General features: G+C 36.7%; 1 protein-coding gene across 50 annotated transcripts in view; it reads left to right on the top strand.

Moving 5' to 3' along the window:
- LOC311210842 (titin-like) overlaps positions 1-18,961 on the top strand; it is a 243,002-nt gene that overhangs the window by 121,399 nt on the left and 102,642 nt on the right. For all 50 annotated transcript variants that reach the window (XM_084289064.1, XM_084289078.1, XM_084289067.1 and 47 more), the window contains 7 exons: positions 189-338; positions 11,363-11,437; positions 12,347-12,427; positions 13,921-14,025; positions 14,568-14,645; positions 15,055-15,108; positions 15,375-15,458. In XM_084289064.1, the coding sequence (XP_084145190.1) occupies positions 189-338; positions 11,363-11,437; positions 12,347-12,427; positions 13,921-14,025; positions 14,568-14,645; positions 15,055-15,108; positions 15,375-15,458 (627 nt within the window). The remainder of the gene's footprint in view (positions 1-188; positions 339-11,362; positions 11,438-12,346; positions 12,428-13,920; positions 14,026-14,567; positions 14,646-15,054; positions 15,109-15,374; positions 15,459-18,961) is intronic.

Consider the following 18,961-nt stretch of genomic DNA (forward strand, 5'->3'; position numbering starts at 1 on the left):
CATTCCTTGTGAATAACTTATTTAGCAACAACGGCTATTATTGGTGCACGTTGCGCAATATTAAAAACAAATAGACTATTTATGAGGGGTATTTTTTTTGATGTTGTCTGATAATTTTCTTTTTGGAGCCCCTTTTTAAGTCCAATTCTTCAAATTCCTGAAAGTAAAACAAATAAATATTTTTAAAGAACCTGAAGTGTCAAGGAAGCTTGTTCCAGAGAAGAAATTACCTGTTCCTAAAACACCAGAACCTGAGATTTTGCCTAAAGAACCAGAACCTGTGGTTGTCCCAGAACCAGAGGCTGTACCTGAAGAACCGAAACCTCTACTAGAGAAAGGTAAATGTCAACATTAAAAAAATAATAAGAGCAATATTTTCCTCTTTTCTTAAACACTGTGGTTTTCCAGGTCTTCTGTCTTCTGAGAGACAGGACTGTATTTGTTCTATGTATCTGCATATCTGCGTGAAATAGGCATACATGGGTCTTTTTGAAGAATAGCGACAAATTCAGCATGTCTGAATTACCTGAATTTTTCACTTCAGTTCTTCTTACTGTTTTGGATTATTCTTACCATTCTATTATTCTTACCATTACTACATGCTTTGGTTCATGAAAACGACCATAACTAATATTTTTCAAGTTACAGTAGTAAAAGAGGAGAAACTATCCATTATAATAGCTAGGAACAGAACATACCAATACACTTGAAATATCAGAAGCTCCACCAAGAAAAGCTGGATGCCATCACTGATGATTCTTGAGTCTTCAGCTTATTACCTGCAAAGTTATTAATATCTTTTGTCCTGTCTACTTTGTTTGTAAATGTTGTGAATTCTACATAGAGCTTAAGATATACTGTCAGTGCATGTGCATGCTTACATGTGTGGGGGCATGAGGTATGTATGTGTGTGTATTTGAAGGAAGAAAAGACAAAATGTGTAGTCTCCATCCTTAAAAAGGCTAACATAAATGCTTGGTACCTCATACGTTTTTAATGTTTCCATTCCAATTGTCTTTTTATGTTTTATGATTTACTTAAAGTACGTATATGTGTCTGAGCAACTGTTAATTTAGAACTAATATCTTTTATGTACATGAAGTGGTCAAGACAACTGTTCTAGAAAAGAAAGTACCTGTTGCAGTTTCACGAAAACCAAAGGACATTGCAGGACCCCCCAAAATAAAACACTTTGTGGAACCTCAAGAACCAGAACCTGTGACAGTGGCCCAAAAACCAGTGCATGCTGTGTCACCTGAGATTACAAAGTCTGTTGTGGCACCCCAAGAAACAGAGAGTTTTGTGGCATCTGAGGAGCCTGAGACTGTCTTGGCACACCGAAAAGCAGAAACTGTTGCAGCACCTGAGGAAACAGAACCAGTTGTGGCAGCCCAAAAAACATTACGTGTTGTGGTGCCTGAGAAAACAGACCTTACTGTGGTACCTGAGGAACCTAAGCTTGATATGGCACCCCAAGAACTAAAGCATGGTGTGATATCCCCAAAACAAAAGCCTGTTATGGTAGCCAGAAAAACAGAGCATGTTGATTTACCTGAGAAACGAGACCTTGCTGTGGTACCTGAGAAACCCATTCCTGATGTGGCACCACAAAAAATAAAGCATGGTGTGATGCACTCAAAACAAAAGGCTACTGTGGAACCCCCCAGATTGGAGCCATTCATGGTCCCTGAGGAACCTGAGATCACTGTGGTACCTGATGACTCAGAGGCAGCTGCAGCACCCCCAAAAGCAGAGCACATTGTGATGCTCCCCAAAACAAAATTTCTTGTGGCACCCCAAAAAGCCGAGCTTGTTATGGAAGCTGAAGAAACAGAGTTTGTTGGAGATTTCCAAAAATCAAAGCCTACTGCAGTGTCACAAAAATCAAAGCCTGTTGCAGTGCAAGACAAGCCAGAACCTGTTATGGTGCCTAAGGAATCAGAACAAATTTTGGCACCCAGAAAACCAAAGAATTTTATAGCTCTTCAAAAACCGAAGCCTGAAGTGGCACCTGAGAAGCCAGAGCCTGAACCACCACTGGCCAAGACGGCTGAAAAGCCAGAGATTGTTGCCATACATAAAAAACAAGCAGCTCCACAAGCTAAAGGTACATTTTATGAATAGGATGTCTATTCTTTCTCTCAAGTATAGTATGTTTCACTGCTCACACGAAAGCTTAATACGAATAACTAAAATATACTAATATCTTTAAAGAGCCTGTAATGCCTGAGAAGGCTGTCCCAGAAGAGAAAATTGCTGTAGCTGTTCCTGAAAAATCAGAACCTCCATCAGCCAGAGGTACATATTATCATGAATATATGGTAGACACACCTAATCTTCTTAAATATGATTTTAACCTCTTTTGTCATTTTGAACCTTAGATTTTAAGTTGTGCTTGCCGCTACAAATCACAATGAGCATGTTTGTGACAGATTGTTATTTCACAAGATTTCCCATCTTCTATGTTTCAGTCTGTGTACTTATGTTTAAATGTATTTGAATTGTAAAATGAATTACACTAATATCTTTGAAGTGCCTGAGAGGGCTGTCCCAAAGGAGAAATTTTCCAATGGTGTACCTAAAAAAACAGGAGCTCCACTTGCTAAAGGTATATGTCATAATGAGCACCATCATAGGAATGGTGGCTTTGTTGTTACTGTCTGTCTGTTTGTGTATTTGTCTTATTTATTTTTTTTTTTTTTAATGAATCCCATTTTAAATTGATCTTTTATTGTCATACTCTAGCACTGAAAATGTGTGAGAGATGTACCAGATATGAATTAATATGCAAGGTTCTCAAATGAGGACTTTATTTTCTCAGAATACTAAGCTGAATGATGTTAAAGTTGAAATACTCAAAACCTGTATGCATAACAATTTGATGCACTGCTTCACTATTTCATTACATTTAGAAAGTCCCAAATACTGTCTAGAAAAGTAAACATTTTCTCAGGCACCAGATTCCATCCATCCAAAACACAAGGATATAATTCAAGTGAAGTGCTATTTGCCTCTGATGATGTTGAGAGTATTTAAATATTATAAATATTTTAAATGAATATTACATGAAATAGCTATAAGGAGCATATAGTGTATATTGAAAAAAGAAATGAAAAGATGACAATCAAAGCATACCCAAGCCCATAGCCAACAGTCATGAATGCTATGCAACAGACCTTCAAGTACAGTTGGATTCCATAAATGAGTTTCTGACCAGCTGTTAGAAAGATGGGGTGTGTTTTCTGCATTTTCACCTTGCCTCAAAAACTGAAACTAAACAAAGACTTCCCATCTCCTGCATGACATCTTTGACACCCTTGGCATTCCATGTGTGTGAAGCAAAGCATAACTGGTGACTGAGTGTAAGCACAGCGCTTTCTCAGGGAAGACTGTATGCGCATGTTATTGATTGTCTTATTGTTTCATATACATCTGTACAGCCCACAAAACTAAAATATACTGATATCTTTGAAGTGCCCAAGGTACCCAAGAAGGCTGTTCTGGAAGAACCCATACCTGTAGCTGTGCCAAAAAAGCCAGAACCTGCACCAGCTCGAGGTACTTGTTGCCCTGCACATAGACCCAAACAAGACTGTTTCTTACTATCTGAAATGTTACTGCTGAAATCTGATATCCTGTCCATTTATGATTACCTGAAATTTCCAAGTCCTGTGTGTGAATTGGGAATTCAATCTATTTAGTATTTTTTGTGAACGACCCAAAAGATATTTTGAATGCACTGTTTCACTTTCATATTCTAAATCTTCAGACACAAAAATTTGATTTTTAAAATTTGATCTTTTTTTTTTTTTTTTTTAGAGTATTGCCTAACAATATCTAAAATTGACAATGCAGATGTCCCCATGGCTATTTTGACAGCCTCAGTGACTGTGTATTATAAGCATGAGTCTTTCAGAATTTAAAAAACAAAACAAGTTACTCAGAAATGCACATACGAAGGGAGTTATAAGAACTGATAGCATATTAAGTGCTTAAAGAAATATCTGATCTTTTCAGAGAATGTAGTGAAGAAGGAATGGTTATAAAATCCAGTGAACCATGTTAGCTGTGGGAGTTGCCACAGTGAGAGGAGAATTGAGGGATGAGAACTACTCAAGATAAGAAAATAAACCAGTGAAGTGGAAAGTATAAACAAAGAATGGAAACAGAGAAGGGCAGGAATAGAGACGAAGGAAAACCAGTGGGATTTCTGTTCCTCTCTTTATCAATGCCTGTATGAGGAATGACAATAGATAAGGTATGGGCTGAGGTTGTTCCCAGAGAACCATCAGATCCCAGCAGGGCTGAGAATGACAGTGTCTCTTTGCTGGAGGGAAAGCTGCTGAGTAATAAGGGAGGGGTACCCTTATTCTCACCTCGCCCTTGAGTCGTACATAAATACAGGCACTCTGTATCTGTTTGGGTTTTTGTGAGCAAGTGAGGGAGAGATGAGGTTGATACCATGAGACCAGTTTGGTTATTTTCTTGAGGGCACCTTTCATTTACGTTTCACTGTTCATCATTCTGTTCAATGTATAAGACTGACTGTTACTAATATCTTTAAAGCGCCTGAAGTGCCCAGGAAGGCTATTCGTGAGGAAAAAATACCTGTGGCCATTGCCAAAGCTCCAGAGCCTCCAGCACCAAGAGGTACCTGACTTCATGGATAGCTTGACAAAGAAGATACTTTATCTCCTTCTCTTAAGTGTTGTCCTACTCTCTCTTGGCCTGTCCTTGTCTTAAATCTGAGACTTGCAAAGTTATGCATGCTGGGCATACTGTGCAGTGCGTGTCAGGTTTTGAACAGGCTTTTGTGGTGTTCAGCGTCTGCGCTGCCCTGTTTTTTGTTCCTACTTGGCATGTCTTTTCAGCAATGTAAAATGAAACACACTAATATCTTTGAAGTGCATGAGATGCCGGAGGCAGAGGTCTCAGAAGAGGAAGAGGTGGAAGAAGTACCAGAGGAAGCAGTAGCAGTTGCTGAGCCTGGAGAGCCGGAAGCTCCTCCAGCTGAAGGTATATGGTGGTGTCCCAAAGCGCCTGCCGTGCTCTCGGTGTTGACACAGTACTGACTGCTCTTTGCCCCTCTGCCCCCTAGGGAGGGGTGTGAGCAGCATTTAGCCATGCTGTGTCTAGATGAGCCTGTATGGGCCTGTGGCAGAGGGTGGGGCTGGTTGGCAAATGCTCTGTCATAAGCCCCCACTCGTGCTCTTTGTTGCAAGTAGTCTACCTGAAGGAAGTGGTGTTGTCTGAAAAGGACTCTTCCTTTCCTGCTTCATTGCTTGCCATTAAGCTGTTTGCTGATCTTTGTCCCTGTCAAGTAAAAGGAACTAATATCTTTAAAGTGCCTGATGTGGTTGAGGAGGAAGAGCCAGAAGAGGAGGTGTCAGTGGTTGTTCCCCAAAAGCCTGTGGCAGTGCCTAAGAAGCCTGTGGCTGTGCCAAAGAAACCAGATGTTCCAGAAGCTAAAGGTACATTTGTGAGAAGAGCTGCTTTATATTTTAGTATCTTGATTGATACTTTATAATTTCTTATTACCCACTATTTTTGTGTAAGATTTCTTATGCGTATCCATCCCCAGCTTCTACTGTGCGTAAGGCTGCATATGTGATTAACCAACCAGTCACTAGATGAAACGCAATTTTTAGAAAAAGCTAATCTCTTTGATTCTGTCATCAGTTTTATGATCTTTTGTATTTTTTCTAAACTGCGAATTTAAGAGAAAATATCTTTAAAGTGCTTAAGGTGCCCAAGAAAGCTGTCCCACAAGAAAAAACACCTGTTGCTGAACCCAAAAAAACAGAACTACTGCCATCCAAAGGTATATATCATCATTATAGTATCATCATTAGAAATAAACATAATGTTCTTCTGCAGTTAAATTGAACTAACTTTATGAATTATGCTCTGAGATACATGCTTAATTAATATGAAGTGGAGGGGCAAAAATGTGGCATGCATTACAGATAAATCTAGTTCATTAAAGAGTATCATCAGCTTTCTGATCTTCTTGTAAACTTTAAAAATGAAGATATTCAGAATGATTACCTTAAAGAGTATAAAATGTTGTTCTGAAAAGCAGTCTGAAAATGTGGCTTCAGTTTAACATACATAATTTAGCGCCCCAGAATCTCTCAATAATCATTGTTAGTGGATGAGAGCAGCTGTATCAGTTCTCTATCTCTTTAAAGGTGAGTAAATTCCACTAAACTGGAGGTAGACTTACTACTGAAAGAATGGATATATCTGCTGATTATTCTGTTAGCACATGAAAGGGCCATTCATTAATATCAGCCAAAAGAGAGGAGAGAAAGTACACATTTCTGTAGGAAGAGGGATCTGCAAACACAGAACTCTGGAAAACAGAAAATGAAAAGGAGATAAAACTAGTGGAAGTAACAGAGGAAAAAGGAGATTAATAGTTAAAGCAAATGGAAATTTTGTTAACAGTTGAAACAGTTGACAAAGCAGTCATGAATGCTATGCAACAGACCTTCAAGTACAGTTGGATTCCATAAATGAGTTTCTGACCAGCTGTTAGAAAGATGGGGTGTGTTTTCTGCATTTTCACCTTGCCTCAAAAACTGAAACTAAACAAAGACTTCCCATCTCCTGCATGACATCTTTGACACCCTTGGCATTCCATGTGTGTGAAGCAAAGCATAACTGGTGACTGAGTGTAAGCACAGCGCTTTCTCAGGGAAGACTGTATGCGCATGTTATTGATTGTCTTATTGTTTCATATACATCTGTACAGCCCACAAAACTAAAATATACTGATATCTTTGAAGTGCCCAAGGTACCCAAGAAGGCTGTTCTGGAAGAACCCATACCTGTAGCTGTGCCAAAAAAGCCAGAACCTGCACCAGCTCGAGGTACTTGTTGCCCTGCACATAGACCCAAACAAGACTGTTTCTTACTATCTGAAATGTTACTGCTGAAATCTGATATCCTGTCCATTTATGATTACCTGAAATTTCCAAGTCCTGTGTGTGAATTGGGAATTCAATCTATTTAGTATTTTTTGTGAACGACCCAAAAGATATTTTGAATGCACTGTTTCACTTTCATATTCTAAATCTTCAGACACAAAAATTTGATTTTTAAAATTTGATCTTTTTTTTTTTTTTTTTTAGAGTATTGCCTAACAATATCTAAAATTGACAATGCAGATGTCCCCATGGCTATTTTGACAGCCTCAGTGACTGTGTATTATAAGCATGAGTCTTTCAGAATTTAAAAAACAAAACAAGTTACTCAGAAATGCACATACGAAGGGAGTTATAAGAACTGATAGCATATTAAGTGCTTAAAGAAATATCTGATCTTTTCAGAGAATGTAGTGAAGAAGGAATGGTTATAAAATCCAGTGAACCATGTTAGCTGTGGGAGTTGCCACAGTGAGAGGAGAATTGAGGGATGAGAACTACTCAAGATAAGAAAATAAACCAGTGAAGTGGAAAGTATAAACAAAGAATGGAAACAGAGAAGGGCAGGAATAGAGACGAAGGAAAACCAGTGGGATTTCTGTTCCTCTCTTTATCAATGCCTGTATGAGGAATGACAATAGATAAGGTATGGGCTGAGGTTGTTCCCAGAGAACCATCAGATCCCAGCAGGGCTGAGAATGACAGTGTCTCTTTGCTGGAGGGAAAGCTGCTGAGTAATAAGGGAGGGGTACCCTTATTCTCACCTCGCCCTTGAGTCGTACATAAATACAGGCACTCTGTATCTGTTTGGGTTTTTGTGAGCAAGTGAGGGAGAGATGAGGTTGATACCATGAGACCAGTTTGGTTATTTTCTTGAGGGCACCTTTCATTTACGTTTCACTGTTCATCATTCTGTTCAATGTATAAGACTGACTGTTACTAATATCTTTAAAGCGCCTGAAGTGCCCAGGAAGGCTATTCGTGAGGAAAAAATACCTGTGGCCATTGCCAAAGCTCCAGAGCCTCCAGCACCAAGAGGTACCTGACTTCATGGATAGCTTGACAAAGAAGATACTTTATCTCCTTCTCTTAAGTGTTGTCCTACTCTCTCTTGGCCTGTCCTTGTCTTAAATCTGAGACTTGCAAAGTTATGCATGCTGGGCATACTGTGCAGTGCGTGTCAGGTTTTGAACAGGCTTTTGTGGTGTTCAGCGTCTGCGCTGCCCTGTTTTTTGTTCCTACTTGGCATGTCTTTTCAGCAATGTAAAATGAAACACACTAATATCTTTGAAGTGCATGAGATGCCGGAGGCAGAGGTCTCAGAAGAGGAAGAGGTGGAAGAAGTACCAGAGGAAGCAGTAGCAGTTGCTGAGCCTGGAGAGCCGGAAGCTCCTCCAGCTGAAGGTATATGGTGGTGTCCCAAAGCGCCTGCCGTGCTCTCGGTGTTGACACAGTACTGACTGCTCTTTGCCCCTCTGCCCCCTAGGGAGGGGTGTGAGCAGCATTTAGCCATGCTGTGTCTAGATGAGCCTGTATGGGCCTGTGGCAGAGGGTGGGGCTGGTTGGCAAATGCTCTGTCATAAGCCCCCACTCGTGCTCTTTGTTGCAAGTAGTCTACCTGAAGGAAGTGGTGTTGTCTGAAAAGGACTCTTCCTTTCCTGCTTCATTGCTTGCCATTAAGCTGTTTGCTGATCTTTGTCCCTGTCAAGTAAAAGGAACTAATATCTTTAAAGTGCCTGATGTGGTTGAGGAGGAAGAGCCAGAAGAGGAGGTGTCAGTGGTTGTTCCCCAAAAGCCTGTGGCAGTGCCTAAGAAGCCTGTGGCTGTGCACAAGCCGCCTGTGGCTGTGCCCAAGAAGCCTGTGGCAGTGCCCAAGAAGCCTGTTGCTGTGCCGAAAGTAACGGAACCTATGCCTGTTCTTAAAAAACATGAAGTTCTTCCAGTTAAAGGTACATATATCAATGACTGAGGCCATCCTTTTTTCTATTCTTTCCATTCAACTTTATAGGCAGTACTTAGATATCTGAGTGTGTAATGTTACTGAAGCTTTTATTCTTCATATGTTGAATCTCTTCCTCATCATTGAACTTTTCAGTATTGTGCATATATATGCATTTTATATTCACAAAAATGAAAATTAACTAATGTTTTTAAAGCCCCTGAAGTGACACAGAAAACTGTCCCAGAAGAGAAGGTGATTCTTGCAACACCTAAAAAGCCAGAATTTAAACAGCCAGAGCCTCCTGCAACCAAAGGTACATATTGCTAGGAGGTGCCTCCTGAAAATACATCCTTTCTATTCTTTTCCCTTTTCTTTGCTTATAACTCAGTACATAAAATGTGTCAGTTATATTACCTTGTTGACTACCCAGGGAAAGATCTTCTGTAGCATAAACACTCCTTAATTTTTATGGACTCTTATTCATTGTGATTTTCTGTGTTCTAGTTGTCTTTGTCTTTTTTATGTTGCGTACATATCTTTGTATACATGCATGTAAAAGAACCTAATATTTTTTAAAGTGCCTGTGGTGGCCAAGAAAGCTGTCCCAGAGGAGGAAATACCCATCGCCGTTCCTAAAATACCTGAACCACTACCAAGTGAAGGTAGTATAGGCCATCAAGGCTATTATCATAAAGATAATCATTTTTCCAGTTCTTCCAAACATAAGCTTTAAAAATAATTTGTCCTCTTTTTTGCCATTCTAGTGTTTGTAAGTTTTGTAAGTTTTTCATTTCATGTTTTAGATTATATCAGTCTGTTTCTTATATCTAATATTATATTCTCATATATGAGAGTAAAATATAGTTTTTTAAATTAAGTATTTTCACATGATTCTACATGGGATATTCTTAAGAATGAGTATCCTATATTATTCTCTTTTATACAATAATCAATTCACACTAAATTCAAGTCTCTTGCAACCTACTGTTTGGTATTCTATTCATGTTGTAATCTAGAATGAACTGAGAACATATACCATTTTTATTCTTTCCAGTAACAAATACTCATCCACAAATTTAATATTTAATTTATGTTGTATGCATAAAAAACACTATTATTCACACAACATTTAGTTAAACTTACGTATAAATAGTTTTCTCAAGGCATGCACTAACTGCAGAGGTAGCAGTATAAACAGATTCTGAATATCCTAACGTGTTATTTGTCTGTGTATATTGAAGTAGTGTTCTTTTTAGTGATATTTGCATGTTCATGTGAAATGATCTTATCATTGGAAACTTACACCAGTTATCAATGTTCTTTAAAGAATATGAAATCTTAAAGGAAGTTGAACTTGAAGAAACAGAAGAAATTTCAGTTGCGGAAGTAGAGGCTTTGCCAGGTGAAGGTATACAAAGTACCTAGAGGCTTTCACACACCTTTTATTTTTGTGCATTATTATTTTTTTCTTGCTGTGTTGTATGTGTACCTGTATGCTCTTATTTTAGTTGCTTTCTCTTTGTTTCCTGTCAACTGGAGTCTTATCGTTTTGTTTCCCACATTTATTCTCATGTTATTAACGTGTTTCTTTTTTTATATCAACTTGAATATTTGTGTTGTGTGCAAGCTACAAAGCAATAGCTCTTTTATACTCCAATTATTTGTGTGATTTTTTCATTAACTTAATTGAAAATGGAAAATTACCATCTTTATATTTGCACTCTTCACACACCTACTGTGGTAGTGAGTTTATATTAAATCTACCTAATGTTATTTAAAGCGCCGGAACCTGAAAAGAAGCTTCCTGAAAAGCGAAAACCAGCAGCACCTACTCCACCAACAGAAGATATTAAATTGGCAAAAGAACTACTTAAAGGTACAAGCATCTGAATCCACCATTAACAATGGGAATTCAAGCATATAATCCTTTTTTTAATTATACTGATGAATCTTGAAAAGCGTGCTTTAAAACATATCACCGTGGTTCTTCTTTTTTATTATTTTTTATTATTCTAATGGTTCGTCTTATTAATGCTAAAGCCTGTATGAATTTTCACCATATTTTGCATATATATTTTTTACTTCATCAGTGTCATGCCAAGTCAGTTTGCGTGGGTTCTTTTCAAAACTTATTGGTTAAATCCATGTATTTAAAAAAAATATATTTTGAAAGTTAACACATTCTTCTATTCTTAACATAATTCTGCTATCTATAACACAGTCTTGCAAATGAAAAGAACTACCAGCAATAATTTACTGGTGCTACTTTGTGAACATGGTTTTCAGATCAACTGTGATTCATCATACTTCTTCTAAACAGTTAATCAGCCAGAATCTTAACTTTGTAGCTCTTGTCTTTCTACTAGGTCAACAGTATTAATCAGTTGTTTGAATTTTTTGGAAAGTTTGAGGGGTTTTTTTGTTTGTTTTTTGTTGTTTTTTTTTTAATCTAATGACGTATATGATAAAATTCAAATAATTTTCTTTAAAGCTCCTGAATCAAAGAAGAAAGTTGTCACTGCAAAACCTGTTGAGTCTCCAAAACTGGAACCCCCACCTGCTAAAGGTACCTACCTAATAGAAGCATCTTACTTCATTGAAGCCTCTTTTGAGCCCAGAGTTGTAGTTTTCAGTATCCTCTTCAATTTGCTTAGAAATACCAAATGTTGTCTTTATTAGGTTGTAATTCGAGTGGACTCCAGTCTTGAATATATATGTTCATGTTATTGTATTTATGTTCACTTTAATTTCCCATCTTGATATTAACGAACTGCAAAAAAAAACGATAATCACAGAAGAGTAAGAAAGAGAGTGGTTTTATGAGTTTGTCTCTTGTGTAGATGTTCATTTCAGTTCTCTGCTTAAGGAGAAATAAAAAGTACTATACTGTTTAAATGTGTATGGCATAGTTCAACCATTTGTCTGAAATGTAACTTAATTTTGTGAGAAGACAAATCAGAGTTGGCAATGAATTATGAATTGACCAAGCAGCTTTACAAGTATTCCCTTATATTTTTCATATGTACTGGGCCTTTAGACAAGCTGCTAAGCAGCACAGTAAACATATCTTGTTAATGCTGCTCAAAGTTTAGCAATTAAACTGACTGTATCTTTATGAGTATTGTAGATAGTGCAGATGAGTTACATAAACATGTAATTCAAGAGAAAAAGGTGATTAAAACGTAACTATAACTCTTTGAATACAAACTTTTCTAGTCTTGTTAGACCATATTTCTCTTTTGTTGTTTTGTATGAAAATTTACCTTTATGTATAAGTCTGTAAGGCAACTGAAAACAAATAATATGGAAAAAGGATTAAAAATAATCGATTTCAATCTCAGCAGTTTTACCTTTGCTTTGAATGTTCAGTAGTTGACCATTATTTTATTTGTGTGTGTTTGGAGTGGTTAGTTGTTGATTAGCTCTTACTACTGTTACGAACCTGTAATAAAATCTGGAATAATATTCTTTTAAGTTCCTGGACTTGTAAAGAAACCTCGCAAAGTAATTCCTGAAGTTACCCCACCACCAAAAGAAGAAGTTGTTTTGAAAAGAGGTATAGTAGCTTGTAGTGGTATAAAAGCCCAGCATATTAACATTGCTCAGTGTATTCCCCTAAATAACATTGCTTTGTATGGTGTGAAAAATTACATAAACAAAGTACTACTTCATGTATGTGTATTGGGGAAAGAGTTTATAGCTGCAGAGATGAAGCAAGAGTATCCCAAAGTCTAACAAATCCAAAGGATGTATGCTGAAAACAGGCAAGACACTGAAAACTGCTTCCCTATTATAGTTTTCTTCTGTTTTCCTGTTCCATGTAAAGCTTATGGAAAATTTCCACTGTCTTCAGCTTGTGGACACTTAAATATTTTCCAGCAATAGTGTAAATGTTCTTAAAAATCACATAAGTAAAACTGTATTCTCTTTTATGGTTTTCTTAAAAGTACTGCACCATTCCCAAGGGTTAGTTGGACTGTTGGACATCAGTCCTGTTTTCTGCAAAGTCTGGGGTCTTATGAATTACTTTGTGCTCAGTTACTGCTTAAAAAATAGGTAGCACTAATTCCCATTATCTTTGAAATATGGGCAGGGATCATTATTCATGCCCATGTACCTTGCAGCTCACCTTCTAATTTCAGACAGTCTAGTAAAACATAATGTTCATTTTTCTGACATGTCTCATCAGATGCCCAAAATGAATATCTGAGAGGACAATAATAAGTAAAATGAAAAACAGTCACAATAAAAATTTTTCTCCAAACACAACAAATTATTTAGCCTTCTTCCGTCACTGATGTCAATAGGAGTTTAATCCATAATCCTCTGTTTTGTCCCCTAAAATTGCCTGTAACTTCAGTTATTAAGGCATGATTATGTACACTAATTCATCATTCAAATGTTCTACATGACATTTTTGGCAGAAGATGGCAAGGGACTGACAGGTCATTCAAATATTCTATACAGGCACTTGTCTGCTAACCAGAGCTTCAAAGAATAAATCCAATATTTACTCAATGTAGATGCAAAAATACATTAAGAACAGTTCCTAAAATGTATTGAAAAGCAAGCATTAGGAAACTGAAGTGATGTTATTTAATCTAACACAGTTTTAATCTCATACTGGTTATGAGTTTGTAGATTAAAAATAACTTGACATGAAATGTCATTAACTAACCTACTTTATGCATATACGTGTGAATAGATCATGTTATTTTTTAAATCTCAGTATTATAATATCTTTTACTGTTTTTCCAAAATATATACACACCATATCTTTTCCATGAAGGTTCTACAATAAGAAATTTTATTCTATCATAGGCAGTTAACACTCACATCTTTTCTCTCAGAGGGAGTGGTCTTAAATAAGCATCTTTTTGCTCTAGATGACTTTGAATTTTAAAATGCTTTCATAATAGTATCTTACTAAGTATTTTATGTGCTTAGTTCTTTATTGTTGTTTACATATGTTTAGTCTTCTGTCCTGCTCACTATACTATTCTTTTGTTTATCTGTGCTTTAAAAACTGAAATTCCTTTTCTTTTAAAGTTCTTAAAAAGAAGCCAGAAGAGGAAGAAATTAAACCAGAGAAAGAACCTAAGCCTGAAGTTAAACCAGTACCTACACCAGTAGAAAAAATTAAGAAACCTGAAGGTATTAGTTTTCATTCAAATCTATCTGCTAAAACATAATGCCAAAAATAAATAAAAAATAAAAAATAAATAAATCCCACAATATTCTCTGAAATTCAGAGTTCAAAATTCTCTGATTTTTTAAATTCATATTTTAATGGGTGGCTGTTATGAACCTAATTGTGTGAATTAAAGCTTTGCTGGAAGCATATCCAAATTTGTCATCCACATTTCCATATTTGGATCTGGTTTCTGCATCATGTGATTACTTCTCATCTTCACTGTGTATAGTAGAGAACTTTACGAGTAATTTATAACACTGATAAAAATATAACTATGGTGAAATAGTTAATCCAAATATTCTTTAGCTAAGGTCTTGCAAATATTTGTCCTTTTGCCCCCTTAGTGTTTCTATTCAAGTCCTTGTCTTAAAGATAGATTACAAAATTACAAAAATCTAAAACTCAAAGTCTAAAAGGAATGAAAACTTTTAAATATATTAGAGAAATTTGTATTTGGGGATGCAAGATGTTTCAAAATATCTTACAAAATAATATTTTAAAGTCCCAGAAGTTCCTAAGAAGAAAATTGAGATACCTGTCATAAAAAAGGAGGAGAAACATGTGCCTGAACCACCAAAAGGTACAGATGCATGGTGCTATATACCTTATTGCAGCAACTAAATTATATTCCTTGCTGCATTTCATGCTATATTATACATATGCATAATATGCATAATATGCATTACTGTCATCCAGTCTGTCTGTGACATATACTGATTAACCACTTTGCATTCTTCTGGATTTCTTTTTGTCTTTGATTCTTCAGTGCTTGAAAAATTCATCTTTTTTTCCCTCCCCCCCTCCCCCCCACATTGTATCTGGCATTACAAGAATTCATCCCAAGTAAATTTCTTGCTTTTTGGCTAAATAAGATACAAATTCTGTCTTCTATTAACTTTCTCTGTAGTGTTGCTTCTAACTTTAATATTCAATGAGATTTTAAAACATGAACATTAACCTATTTGTAATCATTGTGTTTGAAATGCCAGAACCTAAGCAAGCAGTTATCCCAGTTCCTGGGCCTGAATCTAAGCCTGCAGTAGGTAAGTCTTCTTTAGTCATGAATACCAATGTAGCCTTTCCTGTGTATCTTTTTTATTTTCCATTCAGAACTTTAAATTCAGAGACTTCTGGTTAAAAGGACATTAAAAATACATCTTAGCTTTAGTACTATAAAGGCTGGAACATTCGTACATTCTGCAGACCATCTTAGAGAACACGGTGCCTAAACCAAAATTATTTATTGAAATAAATAAATGAAAATAAATAAATGAGAACTCCTTTTTTTTTTTTTTTTTTTTCCCTACAGCTTTAAAATCTCCAAAACCAGTAGCAGAACCAACGCCAGCTATTACTACTCCAGTGACAGTCCCTGTGGTTGGAAAGAAAGCAGGTATTTATGTTAGTTCTATTCTATTCATAGGGTTTTTCTCTCTTAGATACATAAACACCTTCAAGATAAAGAGAATTACAAGCTGTACAAACATACAACTCATTCATTACAAGGAGATTTGATATCCTATCCCAGGATCGTGTTATTCTTGATACTGCCACCTAATGTAAAAGAAGCTTGTGTCTGTGAGAAACCATTGAGATAAATCTGTACTCTTGTTTCTGGATAGTTAAATGTTTGTTTTTATTAATTGTCAAAAATTAATATGAAACTATGAAATTTTTGTTTTCTGTTGATTCCTTTATGCAGTTCTGTGTTTTGATGTATGTCTTATGACTCACATCTTAAGTTTTCTGTGTAGCAAATGAAGGTTTACACATAATTCTAAACAATTCATGCATTATTTGTTTTTCTGTTTTGATTGTTATTGAAATCATGAGGAACAGTAGCAGTAGTCTTGAAAAACTAGAGTATTGCTAGTTTCCTATTATATGGTTAGGATCCTAGGTTGTATCCACTGTGGAAAAAAGAGTCCTTTCTCCTGGAAGCACTCCAAGTCTGAAGTCTGTCAATAGAGCTGATGTACATGCTGCTTGCCCATCATTCAGAGAGCCTTATCTTAAAGCACAGCTCAGACCTTGGGCACTTGAGAAGCCCGCTCATGAATGTCTCATGGTCATTGATTTGGTGATGTAGCCAGACCTGCAGGGGTACCACTGAACCATTTTATATAGAAGGCCATGTCTTAGAGAACCATTATTTTCTGGTACTTTCAACTTAGATTGGATTTGGATTGGCATACTAGTGGGATGATGCTCTGCACCATAACAGAGGTTTACTTAGGTCTGTTTGTCTGTGCCTTTCTTATCTTTTCTGTGTGTGTGTTGCGTTGTAAATTTTGTGTTATATGAAGATAGTGTTCTATGTTCACTTTATTTCAGGTATAGCTGGAAATTTTGTCTTAAAATTTATGATGCTTATTCTTATGGATTTTAACTCTCTAAATTACCTGTGAAACCTTTGTAGCTGCAGAAAAGCCTGATGCACCATCTGTACTAAAGCATAAAGGTAAAATGCCCCCAGTGGAAGAAGACAAGAGTGAGTCAATTTTGTTAAAGAAGATTTCAGTTGAGAAACACATACATGTCAAAGAGAGAGTAAGTCCTAAGGAGACAGTTCTGGATGTTCAAATGGTAGAGCCACTTGAGTTGAAAATCTCACTGGAAACAGCTGATGGAATACTGAAGCTAGAGAGAGATGATCAAGCGGCTCTTAAATATTTTGTGCTGGCTCCTGAAGGAGGGGAGCCAGAAATGACACAAACAGGTTCAAGAAAAACTCCTACCCCTACAGGTGAGAAAAGAGAAGTTACGATAGATCACATTATTTATGAAAAGGATGAACCACTACTACCTGATGGGGAATTAAAGTTGATCTATATGTCATCTGAATATGAGGAAAGTGATTCCAGAGAAGAAAAGGGGGGTGGAACTAAATTGTCTGTTCATAAGAAACATGCTATAGAGAGAGTCTCTGACAAGTCTAGGGTTCTTCAGGAAAGAAAGATTCCTGTGCATGAAAAAGGAGAGGAAACTGAGTCAACTTCTGTACCTAAACGTATACTCAGAGAGCCTTATGAGCCTGGAGACCAGAAAAGACTAAGAAAAGGGAGAAAATCAAAAATAAGTTTGCAGCCTGAGGAATCTCCCATTAAGGATGAAACTTTGTTTATAAAGAGTATCACAGAAACAAAAATAACTGAAATTCCTCTGATTAGAAGTGAGGAGAGAGGAGGATTTACTCTAGAGAAATCTGAAGTTCCTCTTCAAGAATCCATGAAAGACAGTGACATACAGAAGAAAACTCAACAGATGAAATATGGTACTACAGTAGCTGAAATTCCTATTGATGAGATTCTTAGTAAAGAAGCAAATAAAATGAAAACTATTCAAGATGATGAGAAAATGGACCTTACATCAGCAGAACCATATTCCTTAGAACTATATTCCTTAGAACTGTTGAATAAGACTACTGGGCCAGCATTGAAAAAAGGTGTTGATCTAGAATACCCCACTGAAGAAGAGGAGATTCCCAGAGAAAAATTTTACAGAATCTTTGAACAGTCTATTCCTAAGCCACAAGTAGTGGAAATGAAACCAGGAGCTAAATATTCTGCACAGGAAGGAGAACCGACTGAAGTACATTATGCAGAGGGTTCAGAAATATTGACTGAGAAAGCACTACTAAGTGATAGAAAAATCGGCAAGAAGAAAACATCAGGGAATGAAGACAAAACTACTTTCAGCACCCACTTAAAAGACAAATTTAGACAGTCAAATGCCCATGAAAAGTTGCCTGTGGAGAAAGAATTTGATACAGTGATTACAGGAGGAGGAATAGAAGGTGAAGTTTCCATAGGAGAACATGAAAAGGGAGTCACAGATGAAATAGCTGACAGAACGGAGTCCGTAAAGAAAGCTCTTATTCAGCCACCAAAAAGCCAAGATAAAAACCAATTCCATAAAGTTCATACCTCTCCAGATGACAGTGAAGAAGCTCCAGCCCTTAAAGGCAGCAAAGCTAAAACTGAAGAAGAGAAAGACTCTTTGACTGTGGAAGAAGTGAAGATTTCTAGAAGACAGCTTCAAGGTACAGAACCTACTTCAGATGAAAAAACAGCAGCTAAAAATGGCATTAGAAAAAGCACATCTCTTAGCAAGAAAAAACAGAAGGAAAACCTTCCAGACAAAATACCATCAAGCAAAGGAATCTCTGCAAGTGAAACAATCACTCACTCCTCAAGCATAGGTAAGATAATCACTCCGAAGAATGTAAGAAAGAAGGAGTACTGGAAATCAGAACCCACTCACATGAATGAGCAGGCCGGTAGCCTTTTAAGTGAGGGCAGGAATTTGGATGCACCTGGAGAATCACATGAATTTCTGGACGTTCCTGCAAAGTCTCATGCAAAGCGAGGTGAGGAAGACTGCTGCCAAATTCTCCCACAAAGTGCTCTTACTATTTGCTTCAAGAGAAAATACCATTTTCCATTGTGATGTTTGTTTCTCTTCTTTAACACCATTCACATTTCCATCCAGTGTATTAGCTGGCTGCATTGGCATTCAGCCACTCTTGATATGTTTGTCTTACTCTATGTATGTATATCCATGTAGTTTATGTTCGTTGTCTGAGCTTTACATTTTTGTAAGACAGCATAAATCATGTTACATGCCATTATCTCCTCAGAAAAACTAAACCATTTCTCCTAGTATTCATTTTTCCATCCACTGCAATAAAATCTGTCCTGCATTTCATTCACATCATTCTGACATTAAAAGTATATTTTATATTTCCTTTCACAAAATGATGATGAGAAGCAGTATAGTGGGTGAAATATTTTCAAAAGTTTTAGATGTGTCATCACAATTTGGGCAACTGATGGAAATTATGAGAATGTCACATTGTACCAAAACATATATTTAATTTTTACAACTTATATTTTT

The sequence above is a fragment of the Netta rufina genome (assembly GCF_964035555.1).
Source record: "Netta rufina genome assembly, chromosome: 6".
Classification (NCBI taxonomy): domain Eukaryota; kingdom Metazoa; phylum Chordata; class Aves; order Anseriformes; family Anatidae; genus Netta; species Netta rufina.